The sequence below is a fragment of the Penicillium psychrofluorescens genome (genome assembly GCF_964197705.1).
Source record: "Penicillium psychrofluorescens genome assembly, chromosome: 6".
Taxonomy (NCBI): Eukaryota; Fungi; Ascomycota; class Eurotiomycetes; order Eurotiales; family Aspergillaceae; genus Penicillium; species Penicillium psychrofluorescens.
Genome location: NC_133444.1, coordinates 1968005 through 1988458, shown reverse-complemented (window position 1 = coordinate 1988458; position 20454 = coordinate 1968005). Strand labels below are relative to the sequence as shown.

The window sequence follows — 20454 nt, the reverse complement described above, 5'->3', positions numbered from 1 at the left end:
GATGTAACGAGCTGAAGACGTTCGGAGAAGAGGAGCTTCGGGTAGGAGATACTCACATGGAAACGCGGCTTTGGGGGATGAGATGCAGAGAGAATGGGTTTGGATGTGTGGGCGGAGAGAAGGAGAGAAAGAGGGAGAAGAGAGGTAGATAGATGAGCAGGTTGGTTGTCCAGCAACGAACAATATCCTCAATAACAATAGTAGATGCAAGATCTAGTTGCAGGGGGCAACAGCGTGCGAGCAGGAGATCGATAGATGCAAAGAGAAAATAGTCGGCAAGGTGCACGGGGCGGAATATAAGGGCCTGGCTCCAAGGTGCTGCTAACGGCCTAACTACGACATCCCGGGTTCCGCAATCTCCTAGGCGATCTGCATTGCTGCCCCAGGGTAGGTAGGAGAGAGTCAGGTCCACATCAGGCGGAACCCCATCAACATGGCGAGAGAGCGAGGGATCAGTTCTTCTCCGCTCCAAGGGTAGGGTCAAGGGGGCCGGGGAAAGGATGCCGGGGCTAGCGTGGAATCATCCTGTGCTTCTAGGGGCATCCACAGGCCCAGTCTGGCGGGTCTACTGCATTGAGTTTCTTTCGTCGGCCGTTGCCGTTGCTACCCCCTATCATCCCCGGATTCATGATTCAAGGGGCTCTCCCTAGTCTGGCCCAACTATTGAAATCGAGAACACATTCCTGCGGAGGCCGGGGAGTTCGGGGCTCCGCATATCTCACATTCTTCGGGGAACTTCTTCAGATCCCGCCAGTGCAGAGGTCCAGGCCGGCGCGATCGGCCATCCCTGTCTGGGGAGGAGGACAGGGGAGTGGCGGTCAAGAACTGCTCATCGACAGGACAATGGTTATTGATTGTTTGCCGTCTACCTGAAACCGGGCTTGGGTAGCAGACCCGTAGATAAGCATCCAAGTACCAGGATGACTATAAGCTACCTCAGGAATATATATTATGATTCCAGGAACCTGAATAATAGACGAGCATACCCTCTTATTACGGAGATATATAAATAGATCGGCTACCATACTGCGAGCAGTCTCCTGTGAGCTTCAGCCACCTATACAGCATTCCCACATCCCTATTTGATATACAAAGATCGGCGATTCGCCATTCAATTAACAAGGTATAATAAATCATATATTTACAGGGCACCCCGATGCAGACTTATCCGAACAGATACTCCTTCCAGCTCATTTTCCAGGGCTTCCAAGTCCCGCCGAAGCGATGATTGATACATGCCTGTGTGCTCTCAAAGCTCTCGGCTCCGCTATGCCGCTGGCCATTGCCCCAGGAATTAATCGGGAGCACACACAATCCACCAAACTCCCCCCCGGGCAGGGCCGCCGAAGCACCGACGCACAGCGGCTCTTGGATCCCGTGGAAAGGCGCCCACGTTACGCGCTCCAACTTGGTCCGTGATCTGGGAAGGACCAGGTCTCCGAGGCCTGCATCGGCCTTGACCGATTCGGAGATTAACGGATGGCTGGCGGGCAAGGTCCGGGACATCACATCGAGAATGGCATCGGTGAAGACGCCCGGCCCTGTGACCTCCAGAGTGGTCATCTCATTATACCGCCCCCCAAACCAGCTGTCGTCGATATGGCGCTTCGTATGCGACAGGACCCGGGTCACCACTTCTCGTAACAACGGGCTAAATCGCCGAGGCGCGTACATGGTATATTGGAGGAAGCCATATCGTCGGGCCCAGCGCCAGTACCTCATTTCTTGGTCCGACGCAAACGGCTCGTCTATCTCGACACCAACCACAAGGGAGACATCGGGGTTGTCAATGTCAAAAATCGAGTGGCGCAGCGACGGGCATTCTTTAATGGGGCGTTTGGGGAAGACATCGATGTCTGAGTAGTAGCCACCGTAATACCAGAGGATCAGGTAGCGCAAGAGATCGCCGCGTTGGACGTAATGAGGATAGGAGTGGTATAGGGTGGCCAACCCCGGGATGGACGCGAGGGTGACGGTGATGAACTCTTCGGCCCATTCGTGGGAGACTAGCTATGATGTTCGGAGCACGGTTAGCCCCGAGTTCGCGGGCGGGATCGATGCGATTGCTTGTACCTTGTATGCCCACTCATCATTCCGCTTCTCCAATTTGAACGAATCATCCCCGCGATGCTCAGGGTGAGCCAGAAGAATTTGCCAGATCGTATTCGGGGCTCCACCCGCGCCGTCCCGGGCCAGTTCTTGGGTCTCGAGATCGCGGAACGCGTTGGTCAGCGACAGTTCGTAGTCGGTGTCTGGGTTTGCGCGGAAGGAGGCGCGATGCCAGTATCGAGGACGGTCTGCCGGGTAATCACGATCCCCGTGCAGCATGTTATTCAGCTCCGGGAGACAGTGGATCAGCATGAACACGATTTGGATTGCCAGCAGAGTGGCAAATTGAAATCGGCGAGGAAACCATAATAACGGCATAGATGATCCCCTCAGCATGGTGAGGAAGGTGAGCCATGCTAGGAGAAAACTGGGATGGAAAACCAACCAGCCGTTTATGTGCAGGCAGCCGAGCACGTCTGACTGGCCCCTAAGGGAAAGGCTGTGTTGGCGGGTTTGAACCCTTGGCAATCGGCGTGCGACCACTTAGAGGAGAGTCCCAGCTACACACGGAGTACTCCGCAGCCATCTCCTAGTTCGTCCGTAACTTACCGAAATGGCTCTGTACAGTCTGTACTCGACTAGTCTCGAAGGATACCATCGATCCCCGACGCGCGTGCCCCATATGGGAGTAAGCTTCTTATGTGTGAGTCCGGAGCGATCCCGATACGGATTGGGTAAAAGCTGCTCAATGGGCAGATTCGATGATTCGTGTTCTCTCGTCTCCCTGCCCAGGATCTGAATTGTGCGGCTGAATGCCAAGTTTGGGGGCCGGTTCAGAACTAGTGCTTACGAGTCCTCGGCTATTGGTAAAAGGGGTGAAAAACCGAAACCCAGCTTCAAACCACGGACTGCTGGAGTCGGTGATTATTATTCCTGGCTTGGGTACCTTGACCCCGGACTGGTGTTCTGATCGACAGTCCACTTGTGACCCAAACCAGCTACCCAGGACACAGCTCAGCGACTACCCGGCCAAACTGAGAAAAGATCCCACTAGTGACCGACGTTAATTACGTGCGTGACGCTCGGTAAGCTTGGCGCATGGCGCTCGAAAAACGAGGACCCTGAACCGTACCGGGTGTACTGAATAGGGGTCCATAGTGGGTGAAATGACTGATGCCCATATACGATCCACCAGGTCACCGTCTCATTCATCTCCATGTGGCCCGATCCTAAATCCTGTCTTCTCCCGCAGTGGTGAGTCGAGGGTTCAGAATAGGGACACAGCGAGGCTTGTCGTGTCTTGTTTTTGTTCTTGGCGCATCCGGAACTCGGGTTAGCGAGCCCTAGCCCGCTCTTTCCAATTGGAGACCAACCCGTTCCAGGGCTGCATCTTAGCTACCAACTTCACACCCAAGTGAAATCACACCCAAGTAAATTGCTTAGTGTCTTGACTGAGATGCCAACCTGGCGCTAGCCCTGATCACGATCTAGAGACAGATTTGAAACGAGCGACTTGGTTAAATTTAGGGTTAACAAACAAAGCAATCACTAAAAAGGCACTCAAAAAAGGTAACGATGTTGAATCGTGTGGCGACTTGTTGAACCATCTCCGGACTGGAGGTTCCCATCCTAAAATGCGGATATGACTCCGAACACAGTAGTTGTCAAGTGTAATCATAAAGACGCAGAATTTCCCTTCTGCCACCGAAAACGAAACAACTCCCTAGAACCTCTGCTGGCCTTTGGCCATAAAGCCAGCAGGGGTACCTAATGAGTTGTTTCGTGTTCCATCGCAAAAGGGCTATAGAGCTTCTTTATCAGCACACGTAATAGCAACTGTAGGCAGACGAATATCCGAACATCCTGTCAGGAAGTGAGGAAGCCTCCTATCGTCCAATTAGCATTTGATTCCATGTCAAGGTCGCACGGTAGAAAGGAGACCCACGTGAGCGTACAGACTAAGAATCCTCAAGGATACCAAGCATCACAAGAACGAGTTTGACAATGGAGATATTCCAATCGCTGTCAATGAAAACAGCCCCGATTATGGCTTCCACAGTGGTAGCCATGACCTTATCAGAGACCTGACCCCATTGGCTTGGGTTCACATGGATATATTTGTCTAGGCCTCTGGAGCGCCCAATCAGTGTAAGATTGGTGTTCCTCGCATTCATGTCATGGAAAACGGAGGTGGTTCCTATCATCCGTTCACCGTTAACAAAAATGATCCAGAAATCAGAATCTATGATTACCTCGAGAGCCATTACGAGTGTAACCATCTAGATGGAAAACAACTCTGATAACAGGATCTCCAACGTGAGCGAGATCCCTGTTGTCGCCTGGGCCCGAGGTGGCACCTGCAGATTCCATTGCTTTGTCCAGCAGTCTTTTGTTCTTGAAAGTATATCCAAAGTTGCTCTCCAGAGCTTGGATTTGGTGTGGCGTGAGATAAAGCGCCATTGTACTCAGGGTGATGAGGGCGTAGATTCAAAAAGAGTTCAGTGTTCAAGATATGGGGAATCAGCTATGGCGGATGATGAACCACGGAATCATGGATGGTGTCGCATCTGCTGTATTTATATAGTCGACTCCTCTCACCACTTGTCAAAGCAAACATCGTCCTTGGGCAGTCGAATCTGTCGGAGACACGTCAGCAGGCAGCAGTGCAGCCGCAAGAATCGAATGAATGGTCATATCACCAACTCGGCAATGCCTCACTCCGCCACCAAAAAATGAGGCTGAAAATGGCCAACAGACCAACGCGGCGTGGTGATGGTTGGCTGACGGCGGCCAAGCTGAAGCGCCAATTGCTCTTGCCCATCCAACCATCGAAAGAAAAGACTACCTTGTGACCGACGAAGACAGTGGAATCATCACCGCCAAAAAACCATCACGAAATAGGTCCACCCCCATACATCACCGAAGCGCATTCTGCCACAGTAGACCGCCTTCTCTCTCTCTCTTTCTTCAGAGACCGAGATCTAGTTACTTCCACCCTATTATTCTTGCCACCGTCGAAGGTTCTGTTGCTTGTTGTCAAACTTTTCCTCCGGGGCCCACTACTATGGCATGAGGCGCAGGCAGTGGCTGTCTGGCCAGGGCAACGTCATGCGGACCATCCGTTCTCCAACCCTTCGCCGTGTCGGAAGTGTCTTCCAATCCCCGTTGCGCCGAGATCCACACATCACGTAACCCCCCGCTGGGCGAAACAACAGAGAGACCGGCCACGAAAACTGACGGTCCAATAACTTCCCCGCGTGAGTCGATCCAGGAACCAAAACCGGACTACTCCAACCGGAGGGGCAGGGCCAGAACCGGGCCGGGCTGATCACGACAAACGCAAAACCAGAATCGTCCAGAGTCACGAAACCCGTGATCCATCGCATTCTTCCCATCAGCTGATTCTGAAGAGGAACCGAGACTAGCCTTGGACTCCGGTGGCCGAACTATAGCCCACCACCTATAATTAGCATTCGAATGATTGTACGCTCTCTCACCATCCAGGGCACCCTCTCGTAGAAAACCAAATAAATGAGGCAATTATTCTTCTTCGGCCCGCATGACGCGGGATTTTTCCCTCGAGGGGCGCAGAGCCAATCCCAGACCAGAGCAGCGCCGGCCGTTAGGTAAGGCCGTGGGGCTGGGCCAGACTCTCGTTGCTCCCGCCTACCGTCGGGCAAAGACCAAGAATAGCATTATAAAATCTTCGTCGCTCCCCCGGATTTGGGTGGAAGATCATTCTGATTATTCCCTCCCAAGTCCATGGCGACTATCGTGTCTCAGTGAGTTCCCCCCTCCAAGTCCTCCCCTTGCATGGTCTTATCGCTCGCTCGGCAATGGCCCTCCGGAACAGGGATCCGATAAGAGCTCGCTTGTGTCGCCTGCTAATCCTTTTCTCTTTGTCTAGTTGTCTCGGTATCTTCTGTTAGAAATCTCCTTCATTCTCGCCTCTCCTCCTCCCCCTTCTTCTCATTATGGCGTCTCCCGCCCCGTCCTCGAACGCCTCCGAGAACGGCACCACGCTGCCCTCGAGGCCGCAGCCGAAGCTGTTCGCCAGCCAGGACGGCAGCTCTGGCCCGGGGACCCCAATTGGCTTCCAGCGCTATCCGCACAACAAGCACCTCGACCATGTCGTCGGCGCAGCTCTGCGAAATCCCTCCCCCCAGCCCACTCACCTGGGCATCCCCGGCAGCCCGTCCCCGCGCGTGCTGTCGGAGGAGGATCCCGGCTACATCGCGGCCAAATTTGAGGGCAAGCAGAAGCAGATGGAACAAGTCATGGACCAATTGGAGGAAAAGGGCTTCTTTCCCAGTGACTTTGTCATCTCCGAGACCACCTGGTTCTACAACATGCTGGGCATCGACGACACCTACTTCCAGACCGAGTCGGTAGAAAACATTGTCACCCAGATCCTGTCTCTCTATGCCGCCAAGGTCGCCGCCTATGCGCGGGATGACAAGCAGCTCGAGATCCGCCTGGACAAGGAGGCCGAGGACCATGCCGTCTACATCGACACCAGCAAGCCCGGTATCTCCTCGGTGGATGGGCCCCGGTACGAGGAGCGTATCGATGCCAAGTACATCAACACCTCCAAGGGTGCCAACAGCTACCGAGTGGAGACCTTCCGCTCCCCCACCACGCTACCCGGGGACAGCGAGCAGCAGCTGCGCTGCTACTTCGTGTACAAATGCCAATACGCCAACCCCAACCCTTCCCCCAACGAGACCAACATCGACATCATTGGTGAAAAGCGATTTCTCCAAAAGGCCACGGAAAACACCAAGGCCATCTACCAGGAGATCATCGCCAATGCCGTCAGCCGGTCCGGTCCCGTCATCGAGATGTTCGAGATCGAGGGCAGCCGGGAGAAACGCCTGGTGATTGCCTACCGGCAAGGTTCGGCCATGGGTCTATTCAGTGCCCTGTCCGATCTGTACCACTACTACCGCTTGACCAGCTCGCGTAAATACCTGGAGAACTTCTCCAACGGCATCACCGTCATCTCGCTCTACCTCCGGCCATCGGACAAGCCCGAGATTGCGGCCAAGTACCCTCCCATCGAGGCGGCGATCCACCAAATCATGAAGGAAGCCTCGCTTCTGTACTGCATTCCGCAGAACCGCTTCCAACATCACTTTGCCACGGGCCGTCTGAGTCTGCAGGAGACCATCTACGCCCACTGTGCGTGGGTGTTTGTGCAGCAGTTCCTGAACCGCCTGGGTTCGGAGTATACCTCGCTGGCTGCTCTGCTGGATACCAACAACAGCGTGCACGCAGAACTGCTGTCGAAGATTAAGAAGCGTCTGCGCACCGAGACCTTCACTGCGGACTACATTTTTGAGATCATCAACAAATATCCCGAGTTGATCCACCAGCTCTACCTGGACTTTGCCAGCACCCACTACGTGCAGACCCAGGGTCCCTCCGGGGACGATTTCCTGCCCACCCTCAGTTACCTGCGTATCCAGGTGGACGAGGTCATGGATGGCGCGAAGCTCAAGCAGCTGATCCGTGGCACGGCGCACAACGAGCACGACGAGATGGTCATGACCTCGTTCCGCGTGTTCAACTCGTCGATTCTCAAGACCAACTTCTTCACCCCGACCAAGGTGGCCCTCAGCTTCCGCTTGAACCCGGATTTCTTGCCGGGACATGAATACCCGCAGCCGCTTTACGGCATGTTCCTGGTCATCAGCTCTGAATTCCGTGGCTTCCACCTCCGCTTCCGGGACATTGCCCGTGGAGGCATTCGGATTGTCAAGAGCCGAAACAAGGAGGCATACAGCATCAATGCCCGGTCACTGTTTGATGAAAATTACAACTTGGCCAACACGCAGCAACGCAAGAACAAGGATATTCCCGAAGGCGGCGCCAAGGGTGTTATCCTCCTGGATGTGGACCACCAGGACAAGGCGCGGGTCGCCTTCGAGAAGTACATCGACAGTATCCTCGATCTGCTGCTACCTCCCGTCAGCCCCGGCATCAAAGACCCAATTGTCGATCTGCACGGCAAGGACGAGATCCTGTTCATGGGTCCCGACGAGAACACTGCCGAGCTGGTCGACTGGGCCACGGAGCATGCCCGTAACCGTGGTGCCCCCTGGTGGAAGTCCTTCTTCACCGGCAAGAGCCCCAAGCTGGGCGGTATCCCGCACGACGCGTACGGCATGACCACGCTTTCGGTGCGTGAGTACGTGCTTGGCATCTACCGCAAGCTGAACATCGACCCCTCTACGATGCGCAAGCTGCAAACCGGTGGTCCGGATGGTGACCTGGGATCTAATGAAATCCTGCTTGCCAACGAGAAGTATTCCGCGATCGTTGATGGCTCTGGTGTGATCGTCGACCCGCAAGGTCTGGACCTTCCGGAACTCGTCCGCCTGGCCAAGGCGCGCGTGATGATCTCCGAGTATGACATATCGAAACTGTCGCCCGAGGGTTACCGCGTGCTAGTCGATGAAAAGAACGTCAAGCTGCCCAGTGGCGAGACAGTTCACAACGGCATGATCTTCCGCAACACCTTCCACCTGCGCCACCACGAGCGCTTCGACGTGTTCGTGCCGTGCGGTGGTCGCCCCGAATCCATTGATCTGTCCACCGTGGGCAAGCTGATCGAGGATGGCAAGTGCATCGTTCCTTACATCGTCGAAGGCGCCAACTTGTTCATCACGCAGGACGCCAAGCTGCGCCTGGAAAAGGCCGGCTGCGTTCTGTTCAAGGATGCTTCTGCCAACAAGGGCGGCGTGACTTCATCCTCCCTGGAGGTGCTGGCCTCGCTGTCCTTCAACGACCCGGAGTTCGTCGAGCACATGTGCATTCGCGAGGATGGCACCGTGCCCGCCTTCTACGGTGAGTACGTCAAGGAGGTCCAGGAGATCATCAAGCAGAACGCCCGACTGGAGTTTGAGGCCATCTGGCGCGAGCACGAGCAGACCGGCGTGCTGCGCAGCGTCCTGAGCGACCGTCTCAGCGTTGCCATCACCAAGCTCGACGAGGAGCTCCAGCAGACCGAGCTGTGGGATAACGTCGCCCTGCGCCGCTCTGTGCTTTCGGATGCCCTGCCCCATCTGCTCTTGGACAAGATCGGCCTTGAGAAGATCCTCGAGCGCGTCCCGGAGAACTACCTGCGCGCCATCTTCGGTAGCCACCTGGCAAGCCGCTTCGTGTACCAGTACGGCAACCAGCCGAGCCAGTTTTCCTTCTTTGATTTGTGAGACCCCCTTCCTTCTCTTTACGAATGACACATACTCACGCCCGTTTTAGCATGACCAACCGCCTGTCGAAGCTGCAGTCATGATCGACCGTCTGTCGTCACTTGTTCGTTTCTTCTTTTTGTTCTTCTGCGCACCTCGGAATTTTTGATTCGTTGGTCCACCACCACCACCGAAAATCCACCCGGCACGACTGATGGTATACCTTTAATCCGGGAAACACTTTCCCCTTGACGAATGTATGGTTTAGAAAAAGTTCTTGAATTGTGTTTTGTTGGCATGTCTGCATTGGCCCATTGGGGTTTGTTTCTGAAAGAGTTCTTTCTATTAGTGGCCCAAAAATAAATTTGGGGATTGTTTCATGTACCTATGCAGGGATGTCGAATGGCCCGACCCGATCCACCGTCGTCATTCTGCTGTAGCACCACGCGAGGGGGGAAGAGTCTTGCGTCCATCGAGATGGTTGGTATACTACTGACAGGAGTAGTCATATATCATACCATATATCGTATCATAATACTAGCGGTCTATTATCTGTCTATCTACCTACTATAACTCATTCGGTAGTATATACACTTTAACTTCGGTAATTGAGTTTCCCCAGCCGGAACTCGGCGGAAACTAAAGTTCTTAGCGCCTCACGGAGAAGCTTGTCTGCCGTGCGTCACACTTCTTTCCCCGTCTTTTCTCCTCAGCGGTTGAACTCGGCCTTTTCGCTTGTTGCAAGGGGAGGCACTACCTTGACACATAATAATGTTCCACGGATCTGCCCAGGTACGTCGGTTTCTCGCCCGTGGCCGTGGCGGTCAACCAGACTTGGATTGGCTAGTGGCCAGCGTGGGTCTAGTCCATGCGGAGGCCGTTTCGGCCTGGCGCGTCAAGTGAGAGAAAGAAAAAAATACTACTGGTCTGTTCCTTCCCGCCTCCCTCCATCCATCGTGCTTTCTTCTTCTTTCCTTCCCCCGGACTATGAAGTGCCGCTCTTTGTGGGGTACCACCGTTCGTCCCCCGACTGCGTAACTGTTCATTGCTTTCCTGATTCTATTCTTCTTCTTCTTCTTCTTCTTCTTCTCCTCTTGCATTATTTTTTGCCTTGGTACCTCGCCCACCATGCCCGATCAGTCTCCAGACGAGAGCCCCATGTCCAATGGCGCTGGTGACAGCCCGAGCCCCAAAGCGGATCCCCTTTGTCGAAACGAACCCAGCGAGAAGCAAACGATTACCAGCAGCGGCAGCAGGTTCGTTCCGGAACGCTGGAGAACCGCGAGTCAAAGGATCCGCCATCGGACGGCTACGTTAGCCGAGAAGCTGGGTCGACCCCACGAGGGAGGGGAGGATGGCTTGGACGGCGGCATCTCGCCGGAATACTATGGTGCGACGGATGATATGCGGGGGTTTAAGGCTCGCCAGGCCAAGGATGAAGAGAGCCATTTGCCCGATATGGATCATGACTCTCAGGCTCGGAGGATAGTGCAGCAGCTGGGTCTGCATCCGCAGAGACCCCGTGCTCGGAGGAAGGCTCAGGAGCCTCGCTCTGGCGCGGTGACTCCGGATAGTGGCACCTCAACGCCCGTTGGTCCCAATGGAGGAATGCTGTCGCAGTTGCTACGGATCTATGCGAACAGTATGGATACGAACAGGCTCAGTGCGGCTTCGGCGGTTTCAGACTCGGACCCTGATGAGCCGGACTCGACTAGCGCCAGTCCACCGGGAACTGGAAGTGGCACTGGCACTACAACCCCAACGGGCAAGAAAGACAAGGTGAAATGGTACGCAAACAAGGACGAAAAGAAATCGAATCACGGCTATACCTCGTCCCTGATCCATGCCTCTATGGACATGGGCCGAGTTGGTGTGCCGGTTGCACAAGGACCGGTGCCCCCCATGAACCCCAAGGAACGGAAGAAAAAGCGCAAGAGCGAGAAGAACGTGAAGCTGACCGTGCACATTGCCGGTCTCCTGGCACGGCAGCAGTATATCATGCAGATCTGTCGTGCGCTGATGATGTACGGGGCTCCCACCCATCGACTGGAGGAGTACATGACAATGACCGCCAACGTGCTGGAGGTCAACGCGCAGTTTTTGTATATTCCGGGCTGTATGTTAATGTCCTTCGACGACCCTCTCACCCGCACCGCTGAGGTGAAGATCATCCGCGTTGTCCAGGGCCTGGATCTGTCCCGTCTGGCGGAGACACACAACGTCTACAAAAATGTGGTGCACGACATTATCGATGCAAAGGAAGGTACCAGTCAACTCGACCTGATCATGCAGCGCCAGCCGCGCTACAGCCCGTGGCTCAAGGTCCTTTTTCACGGGCTGGCCAGCGTCGCCGTCGGCCCTTATGCCTTTTCCGCGCGCCCTATCGATCTCCCCATCATTTTCTTCCTCGGCAGTCTTGTCGGGTTCATGCAGCACATCCTCGCACCGGCCTCGGCCACGTACGCCAACGTGCTGGAAGTCTCTGCCGCCATCCTAACCTCATTCATTGCGCGTGCCTTTGCAAGCATCAAGCACGATGGCCAGTGGCTGTTTTGTTTCCCTGCCCTGGCCGAGTCGGCCATTGCCATGATTCTGCCCGGCTTCGCCGTGCTCAGCAGCAGTCTCGAGCTGCAGTCGCACCAGATGATTGCCGGGTCCATCCGCTTGGTCTATACCATTATCTACTCGCTCTTCCTCGGCTACGGCGTCACAGTCGGTACGACGATCTACGGGTTGATGGACCGCAACGCCACTACCCAATCGACGTGCCCGGCCGACACCCCGGAAAAGTGGGGCAACGAGTATATCCAACATTTTCCCTTTGTCGCGCTGTTCTGTCTGTTTGCCGCCTTGATCAACCAGGCCAAGTTCAAGCAACTGCCCGTCACGATATTCATGGGCGTGGCCGGATACGTGTCCAATTACTTCGTCACCCAAAAGATGGGGTCCAACCAGGTTGCCAACACCGTTGGCGCGTTTACAATTGGTATGCTAGCCAACTTGTACAGCCGCTTGTGGCACGGCCACGCCGCTGCCGCGATCATCCCGGGCATCTTTACGCTCGTGCCGTCTGGCCTCGCATCTTCGGGTTCTATTATCCAGGGCCTGACTTATGCCGAGGAAGTCGCTAATCACACGGCTAATTCCACTACCAGCACGATGTCGGGTAGCTCCCTGACTGCGCTGGGCTTTGGTATGATCCAAACGGCTATTGGCATTTCGGTGGGATTGTTTATTGCTGCGTTGATTGTATATCCGCATGGCAAGAAGCGCAGTGGAATCTTCAGTTTGTAAATCTGACGATACCTATTGAGCGATGTTTTTTGAAATGTTTCATTTAATCATGATTTCCCTTGTTGTTATTGCTGCCTTCTTGTTCCATACTTGAGGATGTTTTTAGAGAGCGATGCATGATGTGCGGACAGGCCATTATTCACCTGAGCAATTTAAACTATCGGTTCGAACAACACATATATAGACCTATAGACAGTACAGATTATAATACAAGATGGGCTCTACACCCTGACATCATCCACAATACCCTCAAACCGCATCTCCCCTTCCTGTTCAGTACATGGCAACTCCGCCAACCGCGCCCATTGCTCCGGATACTTCTTCTGGGCCCACTCCACCACCTGGTCCTTCCAGTAGTCGAACGGGATGGCATTGTAAAAAAGCCCAATTCTATGAATTGTTAGTGAGACAAAGCCATGAAGAGGGATATAACCGGGTACTTACGTATCGCGCATAGGCACCTGCCCGATCTCCTCCTCCATGCGATCAATGGCCTCGGTTGCCTGATCGAATTCGTATTGCGCCGCCAGAGCCTGGATATACGCATGATACAGCGGCCGGTCGACGGTGATCTCCAGCTTCTTGATCTTATCCATCATCTTCATGGCTTCGTGCGCACCGTTGCGGTGTTTCTCACAGACCTTGAAAAAGCAAACGAGGGTCTTGTTGGACGGCCCTTCTTCCGACTGTAGCACCTCCCGGAACACCTCCATGCTGGTCTCTGTTTGGTCGCAGGCAGCGTAGGCGAGCATGAGACCGTTTAAGATGCGAGTGGTCATAACGACCTCTAGATCCAGCCTCAGCATGTTATGGACTAACTCCAGGTTGCTCTCGTCGCCCGTCTGTGCAATGCCCTGCAAGCAACGTGCATACGTATCTGGCTTGGGCCGCTGGAGAAGATTTTCTGCTTGGCGCATGTGCCCAAATACCAAAACGGCGAGGTCGTTGCGCTTTCGTTTGAACAAACTGGTCATGATCTCGGTTCGCACACTCACACCCGTCTCGGGGAATGCGACCTTCAGCAGTTCATACACATCCCACACATCGGTATCGCTTTGGCTTAGATCGAGAATAAAGTCGGTAAGCGCTTTACGAACTTTGGATTTCTCTTCCGAATCATAAGTGCCCAGTCGTGGACGCAGCAGCTCCGAGACCGCGTCCCAGTCGTGGCGATGGAGAAGCATTCGCGTTAATGCCGCAACCGTGTCGGCCTCCAAGCGCACGTTTTCTTGGAACAGCGGGTCGAGAAGGGACGAAATCTGCTGGAACATGGCATCCCTTTTCTCGGACAGACACAGCATCGTGATGAGTCGGTTGACAAGCGGCAGGTTCTCCTGGGGTAACGTGCTAGGGTCAATTCGCTCTTGTAAAAACTGAAGCGTCTGCTCGACGTCACCAGACTGAACTAGGGACTCGAATTGCAGCATATGGCTTCGTTCGGTTGGAGCAATACCCCATTTTTCCGCAAGCTGGGACAATTCGGCCGCCAATTGCGGATTCTCGGTGGCGTTGGCATATTCAAGAAGATGGTTCAGGGTAGCCGGAACGATGGCCTTCTTGTAGCGAGGATCCTTTGCAATCAATGAGTCAAGCTTCTCCTTTAGAGCAACAGCACCACTGCCGTGGGCTGCGTCCCAAAGTAAGCTGATGTACACAGTATCTGGGGTTTGCGGAAGAGACTCGAAGATGGGGCTCGCCCATTCGACCTTGGACTTCAAGATCGCATATTTGATGACAGCTTTCATGGTAGACAGGGAAGGCTTGAGGCTATCGAAGATCGGGCACTCGTAGACGGTCTGAACCGCCTTGAATTGGTCTTGGTCAATGAGCATCTGAACCAGCTCTTCATAAGACGCTTGGTCAAAGTTCATGCCATGCTCTTTCAACTCATCAACTACTCTCTTCAGCTGACGTTTATCCTCTTTGATCGCGAACCCCTTCAACACTGCAAGCCACGGCGATGGTCTGGTCTTGCGCAGACGGTCCCAAAACTTGACCACCACGGCGCGCGCCTCTTCAGAATTATCATTTGCGCACAGAAGATTGACGTAGAGAGTCAGAGCCGGTCGACTGATCTCATTGGGACCAAAGCCATGATCGACACAGAGTTCGAGGTAGGCGTAGCGTGCCAAATTCTGGAGGATGGCGCGAGAGTTAGGCAGACACTGTGCTTCTGAGAAGACAAAAAGCATCTTCTCGAGGTTCTCAGTTGAGAACACGTTCTGCCAGTCTCGCTCCTCCAGCTCGCTCTGTAGCCCCTTCAAGTGTTTCCATGTCACGATGAGCAATTTGGCCTGATAGCCAGTAATCACTCCCGGAGTTTCGACTCGTGTCGCAAAAAAGGTCTGGAACGCTTTGGCAAGAACTTCACTGGGAGGAGGTCTGGCTTTGTCTATGAGTGACTTTGAGAGATCCGTCATTGGCTTCAGGCCTCGCTCCGAGGGCAGCGTCGTCGGTCGCGCCTCGGTAGTGGGTGCCGCATTGAAGGCGAAGAGACTCCGTCGCGTCACATCCTGAAGGCTCGGTAGGCTCAGACGCACGCGTGCGGGAGGAATTGTATGCAGCAGGCGATGTCGGCGACAGGCGGAAAAGGAGAGCGGCTCATTGTTGATGAGGGCCCTGAAGACTCGACGGGAGAGGTGGGACTGCATGTTGGGCACCTTGAGCAGCCCGATCAGGATACAGCTGAGCTAATACCAGGTCAGGTCAGGTCAGGCCAGGGTGGTTGTGAATTCAGGAAGTTGTTGTTGCGATGTTTGGCGGGAAAGGAAAAACTGGCAGAAAAAAAGCGCACCAGGCTAATCGACATCCTTCCTCCTGACAACCCCCGGACCATCCGTCCAATCGAGCACCATGTCACTCAATATCTTCTCGTCCTCATTCCTGCGCACAGCGCCGGGGCTCTCGAGCTGCCGCTGGAGTTCAACAAGCGCCTTGCATCAGCGACTGGGGTTAGGCCAGAAGCAACCGCCGAGTATGTGTCTACCTTCCTAGACTGACTATCCGGCTGGACTTGAACTGACGCAGTGTCATAGAGCCGAAAGTGCAGCACTCGCGACGGCTGCCCAGTCGCCAGAAGATCATTGCGGAGCAAAAAGCACAAGGAGAGAGCAGAGCCCTGGAGAGATTCCACACGCGCGACTGGAAGGCCGGAGACGTCTATGCCCCCCACGACCTCAGTCCACAGGAAATGAAGAAATGGTCGAGGCGGCAGAGCCCGTCGAAGGATGCCTTTGATGCGTTGAATCTGAATCCATTGGATCTTTACAAGGTATGCTATGCGTCTTTGGGGGTGGATTAGGGACCCGCTGCTAACAAACTTGTTTGTATACACAGAACTTCTCCATCATGTCCGAATACATCTCACCATTGGGCCGCATCAAGCACCGCAGCGAGACGGGACTGCGGCCAGTCAACCAGCGCAAGATTGCCAAGGCGATTCGAAGAGCGAGAGGGTTGGGGCTCATGCCCAGCGTGCACAAGCACCCAGAGATCCTGTCGAACGATTCACGGAATCGGGGTGGCGCTGATGGGTTTTGACCTGTTGATGTATTATTTATTTATCCCTGTCAGCCTCTTTGCTCCAACTGTACAATTTTATTTTCCTCTATATTTCCTATCCGTCGTCCCTTGTAGATTGTTGCCTCGCCCCGCCTTGAGGATCAACAACACCGCCTTGTCCCTTCGTCTTCTTCCTCTTTTTCTCTCCTTCCCCCTTTCCAGCTTTGTGCAACACCGCCATGTCAGTCACTAACGGCATGTCTTGAATCACCCCTGCCTCCCTGAATTCCTGGCTAACTTTCCCCTAGAATCCATCTGGGCCGCCAGCCCCTCCACCACCCGTGGGCAGCCCACCCAGCTGTCGTCGGACGCCAAAGGCGAACGACTGGCCTACGCCGTACGTCTTATAGCCCACCATCAAGCTTGCCATTGCAAGGTCTATGACCATTCATGCTAACATCCATTCGTGCAGGCCAACAAATCTATCTTCCTGCGCTCGATCGACGACCCCGCCGTTGCCAAGCAGTATACCGAACACAAGGTCCAGACTACCGTTGCCCGCTTCTCGCCCTCTGGGTTCTACGTCGCCAGCGGCGATGTCGCGGGTCTCGTGAGAGTGTGGGATTGCGTCGGTGACGGGATCCTCAAGGGCGAATACAGCATTATCAACGGCCGCATCAACGATCTGGCCTGGGATGGTGACTCCCAGCGCATCATCGCCGTGGGTGACGGTAAGCAGCGGTATGGGCACTGCATCACCTGGGACAGTGGCAACACAGTTGGAGAGATCTACGGCCACACCCAACAGATCAATTCCGTGGCGATCAGACAGCAGCGCCCTCTGCGCGCAGCGACTGCGGGCGACGACAAGAAGCTGGTCTTCTACCACGGCGCACCGTTCAAGTTCAACATGGGAATCGGTGATAAGCATTCCAACTATATCTACGGTGTGGGCTTCAGCCCGGATGGTTCGACCTTGGCCAGCGTGGGCGCGGATCGGAAGATCTGGCTGTACGACGGAAAGACGGGGGAGACCAAAGGTCAGATTGGCGAGGGGGAACACACAGGCAGTATATTTGGTCTCTCCTGGTCCAAAGACTCCAAGAAGTTTGTGACTGCCAGCGCCGATCGAACGGTCAAGATCTGGGATGTCGAGGCCGGCAAGGCCGCCCAGAGCTGGACCCTAGGCGAGGAGGGCGCCATGGCCGTCCGAGACCAGCAAGTAGGCGTGGTTTGGCCTCCGGGTAGAAGTGATAACCTGCTCATTAGTTTGTCCCTCAGTGGAGACCTGAACTACTTAGTCGAGGGAACTCCTAAACCTCGGCAAGTCGTCCAAGGTCACCAAAAGAACATCACCTCCATGACTCAGTCCGTGACCGGCGACAAAGAGACCCTGTGGACAGGCAGCTTTGAGGGGCGGGTCTGCAGCTGGGATGTTGCCTCTGGAACTGCCGAGGAGATCGAGGGTGATAGCCACTCGGGGTACATCGCCGGACTGGCACCGACTTCGGAAGGCGCAGGTCGGATTTACAGTGTCGGCTGGGACGATACGATCCGCTCAGTTGATGTCGCCGCGAAGACATACACCGGCGGCACGACGAAGCTCACAGGACAGCCCAAGGGCATTGCAGCTGGCGACTCGACAGTGCTGATTGGTGCCGCCGAAGCGGTCGAGATCTTCAACGATGGCAAGAAGACGGGAGAGTACAAGACCAAGTTCGCCGTCACTACTGTCGCCGCGCATGGTGCCATCGCGGCCGTTGGCGGCGAGGATGGCTCCGTGGAGATTTGTGACGTGGCCAGCTCCAGCTTATCATCGCGTACTTCGATCAAGGCCTCGCGCAACCAAATATCAACCATTTGCTTCTCCCCGGATGCCTCGCTGCTGGCTATCGGCGACCTGCGGGGACGTGTGCTGGTGCACAAGGTGACCGACGGCACTCTGGTCACGGATCGGTGGACGGCGCATAATGCCCGCATCACGTCGCTGGCTTGGAACAAGGCCGGCTCCCATGTTGTCAGTGGGTCTTTGGATACCAATATCTTTGTCTGGAGCCTGGCCAACCCCGGCGACTGGTTAGAGGTCAAGAACGCGCACAAGGAGGGCGTCAATGGCGTTGCATGGATCGAGGACAGCGCTAAGATCGCATCGGCCGGCGCGGATGCTGCGGTGAAGGTATGGAAGGTGGAGGGTTTGAAATGAGTGAGGTAGTTATACATATCAAGTATGGCCGGAGTAGTACATCACAATAGATATCTTAGCGTAGCGTCTCAAACCCACCTCCTAGAGAGCATTAACCAAAGACCTCGCTATATAACAAGAAGCCCCGATCGAAACGCGTCTGGATACCCAGTTTCTGAGTCGGATAGACGAAGCATAGCGACTCGACCCTCAGCTAGGCCCTACAGGATAATAAAAACCGTGATTGATACACTAAATCGAATTCAATTCAATGTATCAAACCACTTAGGCCATCCATACCACTACTATATTTCTTTTCTTTTTCCTCTTCTTTTTTTTTTAGATAAAAATGTCTGCTAGGTCATATTGTTCCCAAAAGAAAGCTATACTATACACTGCACTGCAGGGCCATATTGGCCGGGGGCAAACAAAGAAAAAGAACATAAAAAAGAGAGAGAACAAAAGACATATCTTCACAGACAAACTCCAGACCCAGATGCAAAAATGTGCCGTCAAAGTTGTGACAGCCCCTTTGGTAGTTCCCAGACGCCATCCCTCTCCTATCCAGACCAACAGTATAACATAAAAAGAGCGGTAGTGAGATTGCCCGCTGAAAGAAGCATGTTTGCAACAGACCAGATCTAGCTCTCATGCAGCCATGGATAAACATTCGTCCAGTAGAGAGCTCAGCTGCTCCCGGTCAGCAGCAGCGCCTCCCTCCCAATCAGACATGTCGGCCTCGTCGTCGTCGTCGATATCCATTGCGTCAACTGGGGGCTTGACCTCGTCATGAGGCTCAACACCGTTCTCCAGACGATCTGGAATTTCGTACTCGTCGTCGAGATAGCCGCCCATGATCTGGTCCATGATCAGAGGCATGTGGCCAAGGACACTGCTGCCGAGCTCGAGTGCCAATCGAAGGTCTCTAACTCCTAATGGCCTCCGAGTGCTGGCCTCTTTGGCTTCGATCGGAAGAAGACCGGTTGCGCCATCCTTGCTGATTTCACCGCGGGTGTAGGCAAGCTCCTCAAGTTCGAGTTGTTGTCGGTATTTCCGCATCATCATGCCGTTGATAGTACCCGACGGACCATTCGACCGAGTGCGCGAGAAGACAGCGGACAGGACTTCCTTGACAAAGGTCTCCGTCGCAATTGCCATGAATTCTGCACACGGCAGCCCAGCACCGCTGGGAAGGGATTCTTCATAGCAAATGGGGACCATGCGCGCGTGAATCGATTCTGCATCGGGGAATTCGCCCGTTTCGGCGCCGAGGGGTTGTGCGTAACGTTTCCGAATCTCTAGTTCCCAGTCTGTATTTTTTTTAAACAAAAGTGTTAGGTCTTCCTTGGTTTCTTTGGGGGTGCGAAAAGAGTTCATGGCTGGGTTCGCCGAGAGGACTGTGGTGTCTTACTTGTCTTGTTCAAACCACCTGCACTTGCGGGGACTTGACTAGGCAGTTTGATCTGCTTCGCCTGATGATATTCCTCCAATTCGTTAGGTGTCGCTTCGTTGGGGTCGCGCTGGAGAGCAGGCAATTAGTATTCTCGTCTCATATTCATTCCATTACATCGTGTCCCCTGGCCACATACCTCTGGGACGCCTTTGATGCGCCGACGATCCCTCGGAGGCAGTTGCATAACCTCCGTCTTCAATCTCTGTTCTGCGGCATCTCCCGAGATGGGTTTGGAGACCACTGAGGGCTTATCGTTCGCGGATACCCAGCTCGCCACGCCATGGTCGGGGAGGTCTCGCGTGAGGTTCCCGATAAGCGCGCAGACGAAATTGTTATGGAGATGCTCGGTTTTCGTATCGGCGCAGATGATGTGGTCGACTCGCGCCGAGAACTCGTTTTGGTTTAAATGTCCTAAAGCGGACAAGAAATCAGGAGGTTAGCACGCGATACATCTCAACCGCCTAAGATTCACAGCAATGGCCCTGGGATCAAGTCGCAACGAAATGTATGTTATGCAGTATTCTCGTACCTAGTAAGAAGAGAGCGGTGGACTCCTTGTACTCGGCCCACTTGCCCCCGACCGCGGCTTTCAGTTCCGTGTAGGCATGTTCTAGGTCCAATCGCGGCACGGAGATTAGGGCTCGGGAGGACTTCTGTGTCGCTGCGGCACTGGTCGCGGTGCTTTTGGAAGCGGCCCCTGAGTTGGACGCAGCGTCTGTCCGACTCAGGGCCGCCGGGTCGATCTGCATGATGGCGGGAATCGCAGGAGCGCGACGGACGAA

General features: G+C 54.5%; 8 protein-coding genes across 8 annotated transcripts; 4 read left to right on the top strand and 4 right to left on the bottom strand.

Annotated features, from left to right (window-relative positions):
• Positions 1-1164: 1164 nt before the first annotated feature.
• PFLUO_LOCUS9233 (uncharacterized protein) lies at positions 1165-2445 on the bottom strand (the record flags this gene model as incomplete). The annotated part of the gene is made up of 2 exons (XM_073787040.1): positions 1165-2010; positions 2074-2445. The coding sequence occupies 2 exons, from the start codon at positions 2443-2445 to the stop codon at positions 1165-1167; spliced, it is 1218 nt and encodes a 405-aa protein (XP_073643235.1).
• Positions 2446-4007: 1562 nt separating this feature from the next.
• Positions 4008-4509, bottom strand: PFLUO_LOCUS9232 (uncharacterized protein; the record flags this gene model as incomplete). The annotated part of the gene is made up of 2 exons (XM_073787039.1): positions 4008-4246; positions 4302-4509. The coding sequence occupies 2 exons, from the start codon at positions 4507-4509 to the stop codon at positions 4008-4010; spliced, it is 447 nt and encodes a 148-aa protein (XP_073643234.1).
• Positions 4510-6023: 1514 nt separating this feature from the next.
• PFLUO_LOCUS9231 (NAD-dependent glutamate dehydrogenase) lies at positions 6024-9263 on the top strand (the record flags this gene model as incomplete). Its single annotated transcript, XM_073787038.1, has 1 exon — positions 6024-9263. One exon carries the CDS (start codon positions 6024-6026, stop codon positions 9261-9263), a length of 3240 nt encoding a protein of 1079 aa, XP_073643233.1.
• Positions 9264-10370: 1107 nt separating this feature from the next.
• Positions 10371-12536, top strand: PFLUO_LOCUS9230 (uncharacterized protein; the record flags this gene model as incomplete). The annotated part of the gene is made up of 1 exon (XM_073787037.1): positions 10371-12536. The coding sequence occupies one exon, from the start codon at positions 10371-10373 to the stop codon at positions 12534-12536; it is 2166 nt and encodes a 721-aa protein (XP_073643232.1).
• A 221-nt stretch (positions 12537-12757) lies between these two features.
• Positions 12758-15187, bottom strand: PFLUO_LOCUS9229 (uncharacterized protein; the record flags this gene model as incomplete). Its single annotated transcript, XM_073787036.1, has 2 exons — positions 12758-12926; positions 12981-15187. The coding sequence occupies 2 exons, from the start codon at positions 15185-15187 to the stop codon at positions 12758-12760; spliced, it is 2376 nt and encodes a 791-aa protein (XP_073643231.1).
• A 202-nt stretch (positions 15188-15389) lies between these two features.
• PFLUO_LOCUS9228 (uncharacterized protein) lies at positions 15390-16076 on the top strand (the record flags this gene model as incomplete). The annotated part of the gene is made up of 3 exons (XM_073787035.1): positions 15390-15510; positions 15572-15807; positions 15873-16076. The coding sequence occupies 3 exons, from the start codon at positions 15390-15392 to the stop codon at positions 16074-16076; spliced, it is 561 nt and encodes a 186-aa protein (XP_073643230.1).
• A 200-nt stretch (positions 16077-16276) lies between these two features.
• Positions 16277-18240, top strand: PFLUO_LOCUS9227 (uncharacterized protein; the record flags this gene model as incomplete). Its single annotated transcript, XM_073787034.1, has 3 exons — positions 16277-16292; positions 16346-16434; positions 16510-18240. The coding sequence occupies 3 exons, from the start codon at positions 16277-16279 to the stop codon at positions 18238-18240; spliced, it is 1836 nt and encodes a 611-aa protein (XP_073643229.1).
• Positions 18241-18867: 627 nt separating this feature from the next.
• Positions 18868-20421, bottom strand: PFLUO_LOCUS9226 (uncharacterized protein; the record flags this gene model as incomplete). The annotated part of the gene is made up of 4 exons (XM_073787032.1): positions 18868-19529; positions 19631-19739; positions 19809-20083; positions 20202-20421. 4 exons carry the CDS (start codon positions 20419-20421, stop codon positions 18868-18870), a joined length of 1266 nt encoding a protein of 421 aa, XP_073643228.1.
• Positions 20422-20454: the final 33 nt, after the last annotated feature.